The following is an 11,648-nucleotide window of genomic DNA, read 5'->3' on the forward strand; positions in this document are numbered from 1 at the left end:
GAAAAGAGGAATTGAGTTAGTATTTTTAGGTCCAAAATTAGGGTATAACACGCGCAAGTAATAGCTCTTTCTTCACTCTTTTGTATTGCCATGCTTTGTTCTTTCTTGCTTGCCTCTAATACCCCCCCCCCCCACAAGATGGAGGTTGGTAAATATCCAGCATCCCAAGCTTGTTGATACACTCATAAAACTGGTGTGGTCCTGAAGCTTTAGTAAACACATCTGCAGTTTGATTGTGGGAAGAAACAGGGAGCAACCTCATAACTCCAGCTTGTAGCTTCTCACGCACAAGGTGGCAATCAATATCTAAATGCTTAGTGCGCTCATGAAAAATAGGATTAGCTGATATATGGAGAGCACTTTGATTGTAACAATACAACACAGGCCAACGGGATGGTGACTGTTGTAAGTCATGAAGGAGGAAGCATATCCATTGCAATTCACGTGTTGCTGAAGCCAAAGCCATATATTCTGCCTCTGCAGATGAACAAGAAATTGTGCTTTGTTTCTTTGACTTCCATGATACCAGAGAGTGACCAATGAAGAAGCAATATCCAGAAATGGATTTTCTAGTATCTATACATCCTCCCCAGTCAGCATCACTAAAGCCCAACAACTGTAAATCAGAGGTTTGAGGGAAGAATAAACCACACCCAGGAGATCTCTTGAGATACCTCAAAACCCTAAGAGCTGCCTGATGATGTATTACAGTTGGGGAAGCCATGAATTGACTTAATTACTGCGTGGCATATGCTATGTATGGCCTGGTAGTAGTGAGATAAAGCAATCCACCCACCAATCTCATATACCCAGAAACATCATGATGAAGAGAACCTCCATCTTGATGCAAACGTGTTGCAGGATCCAGAGGAGTACTTGCAGGTTTACAGTTAGTGAGCTTTGCATCCTCCAAGAGTTCCAAGCAGTATTTTCTCTGGCATAGAGTAATACCTTTGGAAGATCGAGCCACCTCAAGACCAACAAAGAATTTAAGCTGCCCAAGATTTTTGATCTTGAAAGTTTGATGAAGAGCAAGCTTCAATTGATCAAACACTGTGAGAGATGTACCAGCAAGAATGATATCATCCACATACACCAAGAGTGCAGTAAAGGATGAGGCAGTGGATTTGATAAACAAAGTATGATCAGAAGTAGCCTGAACAAAACCTTGTGCATAAAGAAACTGTGTGAGTTTTTCAACCATTGCCTGCTTGCTTGTTTCAAACCATATAAAGATTTGAGAAGTTTGCAGACCTGGCCTGACTTAGGAGCAGAAACTCCTTGTGGTACTCTCATATACACAACTTCATTCAAGTCTCCATGAAGAAAAGCATTATTTACATCCAATTGGTGAAGATACCAACCATGTATGGATGCAAGTGCCAGGAGAACTCTGATAGTTGACAACTTGGCAACAGGAGAAAAAGTCTCAAAATAATCCAACCCTTCAGTTTGAGTGTATCCCTGTGCCACCAATCTAGCCTTGTATCTCTCTACACTTACATCAGCATGTCTTTTGATTTTATAGACCCATTTGCTCCCAATTGCAACAGCATTAGGAGGCAAATCCACAAACTTCCAAGTATGATTTGCATTAAGTCCCTCAATTTCATTCTGCATAGCAACTAACCACTTGGAATCTTAACAAGCTTGATGATAAGTGGTAGGCTCTATATCATGTGAAATGGAGAGAGCATAGTGTTGATGATGGGATGCAAGCTGTGAATAGCACACATAGTTTGCCATAGAGTAATCTTTGGACTGACAAACATAATCTTGCAGATGAGAAGGGGGCCTGCTAACCCTTTGAGACCTTCTAACAGTTGCTGATTGAACATCCTCAACATTATTGTTTTGATGTACAATCTCTTCTAGGTCATCATCATCATCACACACATTTTCAATGTGTGAAGTATCTTCAACAAATTCATTTGTGACAGCTGGTGCCTTGTCAGACAAGTCATGACTGCTATCTATATAAATGTGATTATGTGGAAGAGGATTCAAGGACTTTGAGTGAAAAGGAAACTCCAAATCAAAGAATTTCATATTTCTCGAGATCAAAATCTCATTATTACAAGTATTAACCAGGATGTATCCCTTCATGCCTGATTTGTAACCCAGAAATGCACATTTCTTTGCTTTGGGGTCAAACTTGTGCCTGTTAACTGGCAAAGTAGATGCATAACTGAGATAGCCAAAAACTCTAAGATGACTTAAGTCAGGTGCATGTCCATATAAGAGCTCATAAGAAGACCTATTTTGAAGTAATTTGGTTGGTATTCTATTCAAGAGATACACTGCATGCAATACTGCATAGGACCAAAACTTCTTAGGTAACTTGGACTGAAACATTAAAGCCCTGCTGATATTCAAAATATGCTGATGCCTCCCTTCAACTCTTCCATTCTGCTGAGGAGTATAAACACAACTTCTCTGGTGTAAAATTCCTCTCTCAGTATAAAACTCTTGCAATAAGAACTCAGGTCCATTATCACTTCTAATGGATTTGATTTTCTTTTCAAACTGATTTTCTATCATACAAACAAAACCTTTAACTTTTGATGAGGCTTCTGACTTGGATTTCAACATAGCAACCCAAACATGCCTACTATGATCATCCAAAATGGTCAAGAAATATCTAAAACCATGTATGCACTCAGTGGAGAAAGGTCCCCAAATATCAACATGTATAAGATCAAACATGTTCTGTGCATTATTTAAACTGATGGAAAAAGGCAACTTCTTTTGTCTAGACATTTGACAAACATCACAAGCAACATGTGAACTTACAGAAATATAGCTGTACAGTTTATTCATGCATTGCATTCTATCATGAGATAGATGCCTAAGTCTAAGGTGCCATAGGATTCCTAAAGGCACTAAACTACTGTCTTTATTTTGTAAAGCAGAAATACTAGAAATCTTAGCAACATTTTGTGACTCTTTTATAGTCTTCAAGTGGTAAAGTCCATCCACTTCTTCAACCAAACCAATCTTCCTCATATCCTTCTTGTCCTCACTACTACAGAAATGACATCTCACATCAGTGGAAATCGACATTTCACATCGGGTGGCACCCGATGTAACTAAAGGTGATGTTGTATGTCATTCACTTTTCACATCAGGCCATGAACCGTTGTGATATGTCGAAAACCACATCGGGTGGACAGCCACTGATGTCATATGATCTGTAATAGTGCAAAAAGATAGGATTTCACATCAGCTGTACAAAAGTAGCCGATGTCAAATATGTGTTATTCACATCGGCAATAACCTGCACTGATGTGAGTTTTAGTGTGCTAAAACACCTTTTACATCAGGTGAATTTGTACCGATGTGAATTACCTCGTTTTTTTAAAAATGTTTTGAATTTTCTGCTTACTAGCCTGGTACAAGACCAGATAAAATATGCCTTTTTTTCTTTGAATGGACAAATTTTCACAATAATACTTATAACTTCAACCATTCTTCTAAATCAAACAAAACCTTCAAAATGTCTATGTCAACAGCAACCAAAACCAAGAAGGGTACATCCACAACAAACAAGGTTCATACACACAAAACAAGACAAGAAGTTTCATGCTAGAAATATACTGATACTACTTTATCCCTCCCAGTTTGCAGCGCAACTTCCCCTTTTCTTAGAAACCGTTTTTCCTTTTCTCCTTTGTTTCTATGTGATCTTATTTTTACATATAAAGGGTGTTTGGTCTACTGGGCCTTAGGTTTGGGTAAACGGATTCACTAATGAAAGTGGCCCAATCAACTTCTTTTCTTTTCAATCAAAACCAGTAACAGAAGCCAATTATTTCAATCAAAACATAACAACCTGCAATAGTTCCAAACAACACAGTTACACAAACCATCAGTCACACACACAATCAAATCCACAATCACCAAAACCATTTCCAGAAATTCAACAACACACAATTTTACCATAAACCCACACATCACAGCTGTGAATCCAGCAGCATAACATCAAGCCAGAATCCATCTCAAAATCAATTCACAAACCGTACCCGTAAACAAAATCAACCACAAAATCGTCAAAAATCCGGTACCAAACAATTAAAGGTAGTCTTTTCCATATTAGATCAAGAGTTAGTATAGTTTTTTTTTTTTATTTACTGTTCTTAAAAAACGAAAAAAAGAATGTAGAAAGAGAGAAAAAGAAGAGTGAACGAGAGGGAGAAAAAAAGGAGGATAGAAGAGAGAAAGAGCATATGCAGAATGAGAAAAGAAAACTCTTACGCGTTGAGGAAGGAGAGTGGATTTGAGAAGAAAGGGTCTTTGGGATTCAAGAACCGAAAGGAGAGTGGATTTGAGCTGATCCGGAAGAGTTGTTCGCTTAGATCTGGGGTTTGTGCACTTAGATCTGGGGAACCAAAAGGAGGAGAGAGGAGGGTCTCTGTGTTGAATGATGCGGGTGTTAATGTTATGCGGTGAGTGACTATTAAATCTTACGCGTGTTTATTTTGATAGGGAGGCTTTTTCCCATCAGGCATTATTGCCACTGATGTGAAAATGTCACCGTCCAGTGTTTTCCCATCAGGTATCCTATCTGCTGATGTGAAGACATGATGCATATTTTGCAATAATTACAAAAATGCCACCGCGTTGCTTTTGCCATCAAGTAATGTTCCACTGATGTGAAATCTCTGATGTTAAATGTCCTTTTTCTAGTAGTGCCTGTATGATACACTGATTAGCTTCAAAATTCAGTATACAGTCTTGCTCTTTGCATAATTTTGAAACAGATATCAGATTCACAGCAAATTGTGGCAAGTATAATACATCATGAATGTGCAAAGATTCTGTCAACTTCACATTTCCTTTGTAACATGCCTCCACTATAGTCTTATTAGGTAATGTTACACTAATTGGTTTAATTTCATAGTAGCTAATAAACCAACTCAAATCATGGCAAGTGTGATGTGTAGCACCTGTATCAACTATCCAGCTATTATCATCAAATTTGCATCTAGCATTACTGGTAAAGAATTTACCTCCTGCATTCATAGTTGAACTGCTAGCCTTCATCACATTTGCAGAACCTTTAGCTTCAACATTGCTTTTCTCTAACAATGCAATCAAACTTTAATACTGATCTTTGGTCAGCATCATTCCATTTTCATCATTTTTCCCAGTGGATGCATTTCCTTTGAACTCAGTTTCTTCACCTTCAACAAAATTAGCATTAGCAAATGTATTTCCTCCTCCTCTTCCCCAATTTGGAGGATATCCATGCTTCTTGTAACAAGTTTCAACTGTATGATTAGTTCTATTGCAAAAACTGCAAACTCTGGGATTTCCTCTTCCTCTTCCTTGAGGAGAATATCCTCTACCTCTTCCAAATTGTCTTTGTCCATCCATTGCATTAACAAGACCAGATGTTGTATCATCTATAGGAGTAGCTACCACATTGTACTGCATCTTCCTTTCTTGCTGCAATACCATAGAGAAAACCCTATTTATTTGAGGTAAAGGATCCATCAGTAATACTTGTGATGTTACACCTTGATAATCATCACTCAATCCCATTAAGAACTTAATGATTCTATCTTCAGCTCGAAATGCTTTGTTATTCCTCATAGCAAAACAAGTGCACTGAATTGGACAGGTACATTGAGCCATAGGCCTGAACTGATCTAACTCTTCCCATAGACCTCTCAGATCAGTGAAGTATTCAGTGACTTTCTTAGTTCCTTGTTTCAGATTAGCAATTTCTTCTTGCAATTGTGCAACCCTAATTCTATCACCTCTCATGAATCTATCCTTTAGATCATTCCACATATCCACAACATTCTCAATAAACACTACACTTTGAGCAATTGAAGGCGAAATAGAATTGATTATCCAAGTATGAACAAGATTGTTGCACCTTTCCCAAGCTGCATATAGCAAATCATCCTCTTCTGGTATAGGTATAGATCCATCAACAAATTTGAATTTGTTCTTCATCGCAAGAGCTCTTCGCATCTTCATAGACCAAGAGTGATAGTTTTCACCGGTTAGTTGAGGCGTAACCGTAACCGTTGAGGAATTTTCTGAAGGACGAACGTAGTAAGGATCAAGAGCTTGATCCTGATTATTGTTATTGTTATTTCTCACCATTGTTGAACCAAAGATTCAATCACAAACGAAGAATCTCAAAGAAGCAAAAAGATTCGAAGAAACAGAGTAATCAAAACGCAATGAAATGCGAAGAAAGAGAAAAGATGAATCGAACAGCGTTCAATCTATATCATGCGGAAGCAGAGCAAGATTCACTTGCTCTGATACCATCTAAGAACGTAACTGCCATGGAAAACGCCAATGTTAAAGCTTGAAGCTTGAGGAAGAAGAAAGTGAAATGAAAATCTCTTATTGATTCAATGTGTAAAACGGTTACAGTGGTTGCTTATTTATAAGCTCTGAATCTGTAACTAACTACATGCAATACAAATGAAATGTAAATGAAACTCAAATTACAATTCAACTAGAGTTTACTTGGCGCGCAAGTAATAGCTCTTTCTTCACTCTTTTGTATTGCCATGCTTTGTTCTTTCTTGCTTGCCTCTAATATCGTACACTAAAAATCAAAAGAACCTAATTAAACACATTAAATTACGGTCAATAAATAAACTTCTATAGGATTGACTTGAATACATTTATTAGGATCCATTTGAATGGCTTTTTTGTAGGATTGGTTTAAATCTAATTGAATCATATACATTTTTTTAAAACTATTTTTTAGGATTGATTTGAATTTGAGAATTCAGTTGCCTTTAAAAGAGAGATGTCGGTTACTACACAAAAGAGAGAGAGAGATCGATCAGTATCTAGCAAATCCGAAAGCAACATGTTCAAAAAGACGTTTAAAGAGGTATTACCCCTCCCCTTTTTGTTTTTGATTATATAATAATAAAGTTGTAAGAGTGGGGATCCATTGACTCCAAGAGTAAGTCTAAAGACTTACTCCAAATCTTAACCCTTCATCTTAATAATAATTAATGGCTATAATTGATTACTAATAATTCCTATGTGTGGTTAACTTAGGAGCATTGCATTGTATTGGTGCACTACATTCATCCCTTTCAGGTTCCATGACAATGGCGCACACACAGCCCTTCGTCTACCAACGCATATGGCTTAAATATTTCATATTTTAGAATTTTAATTTTCAATATCATTTTATTCTTCTCTAGGAAATCGATTCATTCTATTTAGGTTTTTTTTTTGGTAGAAGGTTTTTTTTAAATCCATTCATTTATTAATGAAATTGTACCTTCATCACTATATCATGTAAGTGCCGTGGAAAATAATCGGTGCATTGATACAAATTCAATATCTGAACCAAACATTATAAAAAATCCTACACCAAATTATGAAGGAAAAAAAACTGTGTTTGAAACTTGTTGATTGCAAATTAAAAGGTCCGATTTGATGAGTGACCTATGATTATGCATAATGAATTTCGATGAAACCAATTCCTGGTAGATTTGTAGCATTAATCAAATAGTGGAACGATACTGTGCTGATTCTTTTGGATTGGAGACACGCATGTTTGTGTCAAAACCAATCTTTCCATGTCTTTTGCCGTTGGAATCACGAAGAAGGCCTATACCATGCATAGAGATTATTAAGAATCAATTATAGCCATTAATTATTATTAAGATGAAGGGTTAAGATTTGGAGTAAGTCTTTAGACTTACTCTTGGAGTCAATGGATCCCCCTCAAGTTGTAATGGTGTTTTTTTATTATTAAGAGTTGTAAAATGGTGTAATGTAGTTATCTATAATACTTTTCATTTTTATCAATATTATAGCCTAATCACCGTGTAATGGAGGCACGTACCAACAACTGTGACGAGACTTCTGATTCTTTGATGATTTCCAATCCTCATGCGTTTGATTGCTGCATTTGTTATGCATTCTTGACTATCCCTGTGTTCGAGGTATGCATGAATAATTAATTTGTTGTCATATTTTGTGGTGATTGATTTTGAGGGAAAAAATTGAGAATCATGTGGAAATGATTAATTTTATTGGTTCGATCCCATGAGTGGGTAGCCTAAGTTTCGATATTGAACGCATAGTGTCAGACACTCGTACATATGCTACAACACATGTTAGATAACTCAAAATATTGGTGATTTTTTTGCCTATGCGATACTCCTAAACATGTTTAGTTTTCTAAACTTAAAAAGTTGAATTAAAATCTCTAATTGAAAATGAGTACAACTCATGTGTATTTTTGTTATAGAATATGTGAAAACGTTAACAACAAGATTTAAAAGACCTTTGTTGTGAAAAAAATCACTTTTTCAACACATTATTATAAGATGTACTTTTGCTAAATAATATTTCAACACATAGAAATGATAAACTGGTTTGGTAGAATGAGTGACGAACATAGGGTTTAAGTGATAACTATGATTGGGAACAAGCCGACTGCCCGACAGATGTCGACTACATGATCTATTTAAAGCCTAACCCCACTCGCCTCCTTGATAACAAGGATAGGCTCAGGCGTTTTGTAAAGTCTATTTCATTATATAGAGCATCACAATGCTTACAAAAAGTCTATTAGACTTGTCAGACCTGTCCATTTATATATATTAAAATAAGTTTTCAGGCTTTTCCAGATCTTTAAAAATGTCAGGCTAGATTCAAGGCCTATAGTTCTTGTAGTAGGCCAGACTATGAATTTATAAAGCCTAGTCCAGCCTGACCCTTTTACACCCCTAGATATGGAACTCTCCCTCGTAATAAATATAATGATTAACAACTAACATTCCTCCTCCCATATATGAAAAAAAATTAAAATTGAGGTTGTTATACTTTTTACTGCATGGCTTGCTATTGCACGAAACCTTTGAAAGAAAATCTCTTTATTTTAATTGATTTTATTCCAGCAAATGTTTCCCAATCTAACTTGATGATTTTCTTGTATGTCGCAATTCAGTGTGATAATGGTCATGTTGTTTGCTCTATCTGCTGTTCTAGACACATGACCAGGTGTCAAAGATGTTTTCCAGGCATTACCTTAAAACGATCCAGAGCCATTGAGAATCTATTGCAATCTATCAAAATATCATGTCCGAACGTAAAACATGGTTGCAAGGAGAGAATAACTTATAGTGGAAAGAAGAAGCATGAAGAAGAATGCATCTATGTGCCATGTTCCTGCCCCGTTTTAGGTTGTGACTTTGTGACGTCATCTGAAGTGTTATCTAGCCATTTTAGCCATAAGCACAGGGATTCTCGAATCCAATTTTCATATGATAGCCCCTTCTTTGTCACCTTGAAGTTTAATGATGAAGCCATTATTCTTCAAGAGAAAAGTGCTGGGAAATTGTTCATTCTAAATAAAAGAACTAGGAGTGTGGAAAATGCATTCAATATTAGATGCATTGGTCCTCCCAAATCTTCTGAACCACGCTACTATTATGATATTTTGGTTAGGTCACAGAAATCCAGTGCAAAGTTCCACAGTTTTTCGAAGAATGTCCAACGAGTTTCTTTAGAAACTCTTTCATCAGAGTTCCTTTTAATTCAATTTGGTTCTTCCGAACCACTCAAGTTAGAAATTTGCATAACCCCCAAGGTATCTATCTCTTTTCTTTACCTCAATTGTTCTTCTCAATTAAAGTCTTGATATTTTCTTTTTCCTTTCGAATTTTAACTCTATCATTTTATATGAAATTCATTCGTTTTTTTAAATGACTAAAAAGATTGTAACATGTTTCAGTTTTTTTTTTCTGGTGTTATTTATTATTATTGATTAGTTTTGTTGGTAATTGTGGTGTAGATGCAAATCTTCGTACAAACCCTGACTGGAAAGATTATCCCCTTGAAGGTGGAGAGTTCAGATACGGTGGCCAGCGTGAAAGCAAAAATTTGTGACAAGGAATGGTTCATATTGCACCAGCATTATTTGTTCCTTGCAAATAAGCAACTAGATGACCGCCACACCATTGATGATTACGACATCCAAGATAAGTCCATCCTTTACCTCGTCGGCGACCCTCATCATGAAGGCAACCACTCACACTATAGCTAGATTAAATATCAGACATTATTGATAACATGTAGTCCTTGACTTTTGCATTTCTTGTTTAAGGATTTGAATTTTTCCTTTTTTTTTTCTTGAGCTGTAAAATAGTTTTTTATGATGGATGATTTTCTGCAATTGAAGAAATATATTCAGTTTTCAAACTTTAGCTAAAATTGTAGAGTTATTCTCGCATGGATACATTTGATCACTCCTGCAATTGATGTTGACAAAAAGCGATTAGGAATATTCTAGTTAACATGTTTGAATTCTTTGCAAACATGTTTGAATTCAAGTTACTTGTTGTTGTCTCAGCGAAAACATCAACACTATTAAATTCAGTTACAAACATCTACACGTTTTAAGTTCTCGCTGATGTAGACCTCTCAGCTAATAAAACCTTGACAAAACTATTGATTTGTTTTTTTTTTTTTTTTGAGGGAACTACTGTTGAATTGTTATTTGTCATCATTAAATATTTTTATGATACTTTTTTTCACATGGTGATGATGATTTCTTCAAGGGAGGGAGGGAACTTTCTATTCTAGTGAGTACATGTTTTTGTAAAATATAAAGAACCAAACCAATGTCAAAACGTCTGTTCCTTTATTCAACAATCCAAACCTCACCACCGCCATGTAGCCTCCATGTCGTCTGGTACAATCACGATATCTTCCGTCGCGTCACAACCCCCCTTGAATCCCTGAAGGGGCAGTTAAATCAGCCACCAAAGCGATCAGCCGTTGTGGTATGCTAGATTCGATCTTCTTTTCATTCGCTACTCTGATCATGTTGCTTCATGTCCACTAATGCTTGATGTTATTGTGTTTCGATGCATTCAATGTGTATCATGATCTAAGTTCTGTACTAGCGAATGTTCGCACACCATATTTTTTTGCAATTTAGTTGCGTGCTCGTGTGATGGCTTGATGAATTGTGCATGTGGTGTGTGATTGTTTACCTCGGATTTGGATTTGATTCTTTACCCCTTTGGATTGATATGTACTACTCTTGTTGGGTGGTTTGTTTTTGGCGTTAATGGATACGGTTTTATGTCCCCTAGACATTTATAACCTTCCTTTTTATTTCATCTACTTATAGTTGTAGTTGTACATCGGTTCACAATCTACACCTCATTTGAGTTAAAAAAAACATTATCTTTAGATGTATTTGTGATCAAATCTACTTATATATCTAGTTTATAAGAGAAAATACGACATTAATTATCTTTTAGTTGAACATTTTTTTTTGTTAAAAACACACCCTTAGTAATATTTTTAAATTAAAGTATTTTACAATATATAACATAATAAAAAACTCACCTGGGTTTGTACCAAAAAAAAAATTCATTTGGGTTAGTTTGGTGATATTGTCTTGAGATCTTGGATACATGGTTCCGTTAATGCACATCTTTCTTCTAGTAATAATAATATAATATAATATGATTGAACACGTATGTATTAAACTTAAAACGTATGGAGAAATATACTCCCTCCATATATATCTAGTTTATAAGAGAAAGTTGGATCAACAAAAAAAAAGATGTATTTAGTTTAAAATTTGAACAACATACATAAACTTTTGTTGACCCAACTTTTTCTTATATATA

The 11,648-nt window shown here is 35.8% G+C and overlaps 2 protein-coding genes across 2 annotated transcripts; one reads left to right on the forward strand and one right to left on the reverse strand.

The window, feature by feature from the left end:
* Positions 1 to 5,100: 5,100 nt before the first annotated feature.
* On the reverse strand, positions 5,101 to 6,117 carry LOC146923679 (uncharacterized). Its single transcript, XM_085711755.1, has one exon. It carries the CDS (start codon positions 6,115 to 6,117, stop codon positions 5,101 to 5,103), a length of 1,017 nt encoding a protein of 338 aa, XP_085567881.1.
* A 2,599-nt stretch (positions 6,118 to 8,716) lies between these two features.
* LOC146923680 (E3 ubiquitin-protein ligase SINA-like 7) lies at positions 8,717 to 11,220 on the forward strand. The gene is made up of 2 exons (XM_085708813.1): positions 8,717 to 9,592; positions 9,797 to 11,220. Exons 1-2 carry the CDS (start codon positions 8,837 to 8,839, stop codon positions 10,046 to 10,048), a joined length of 1,008 nt encoding a protein of 335 aa, XP_085564939.1. The 5' UTR covers positions 8,717 to 8,836; the 3' UTR covers positions 10,049 to 11,220.
* The last annotated feature ends 428 nt before the right edge of the window (positions 11,221 to 11,648 follow it).

This window comes from Medicago sativa, chromosome 5, assembly GCF_051527215.1.
Source record: "Medicago sativa cultivar Bolivia chromosome 5, Bolivia_mono, whole genome shotgun sequence".
Taxonomy (NCBI): Eukaryota; Viridiplantae; Streptophyta; class Magnoliopsida; order Fabales; family Fabaceae; genus Medicago; species Medicago sativa.

Coding starts and splice junctions, on each gene's coding strand:
- LOC146923679 (XM_085711755.1), bottom strand. CDS start 6,117: ATGGTGAGAAATAACAATAACAATAATCAGGATCAAGCTCTTGATCCT.
- LOC146923680 (XM_085708813.1), top strand. CDS start 8,837: ATGGCTTGCTATTGCACGAAACCTTTGAAAGAAAATCTCTTTATTTTA. Junction 9,593..9,796: donor AAATTTGCATAACCCCCAAG/GTATCTATCTCT, acceptor ATTGTGGTGTAG/ATGCAAATCTTCGTACAAAC.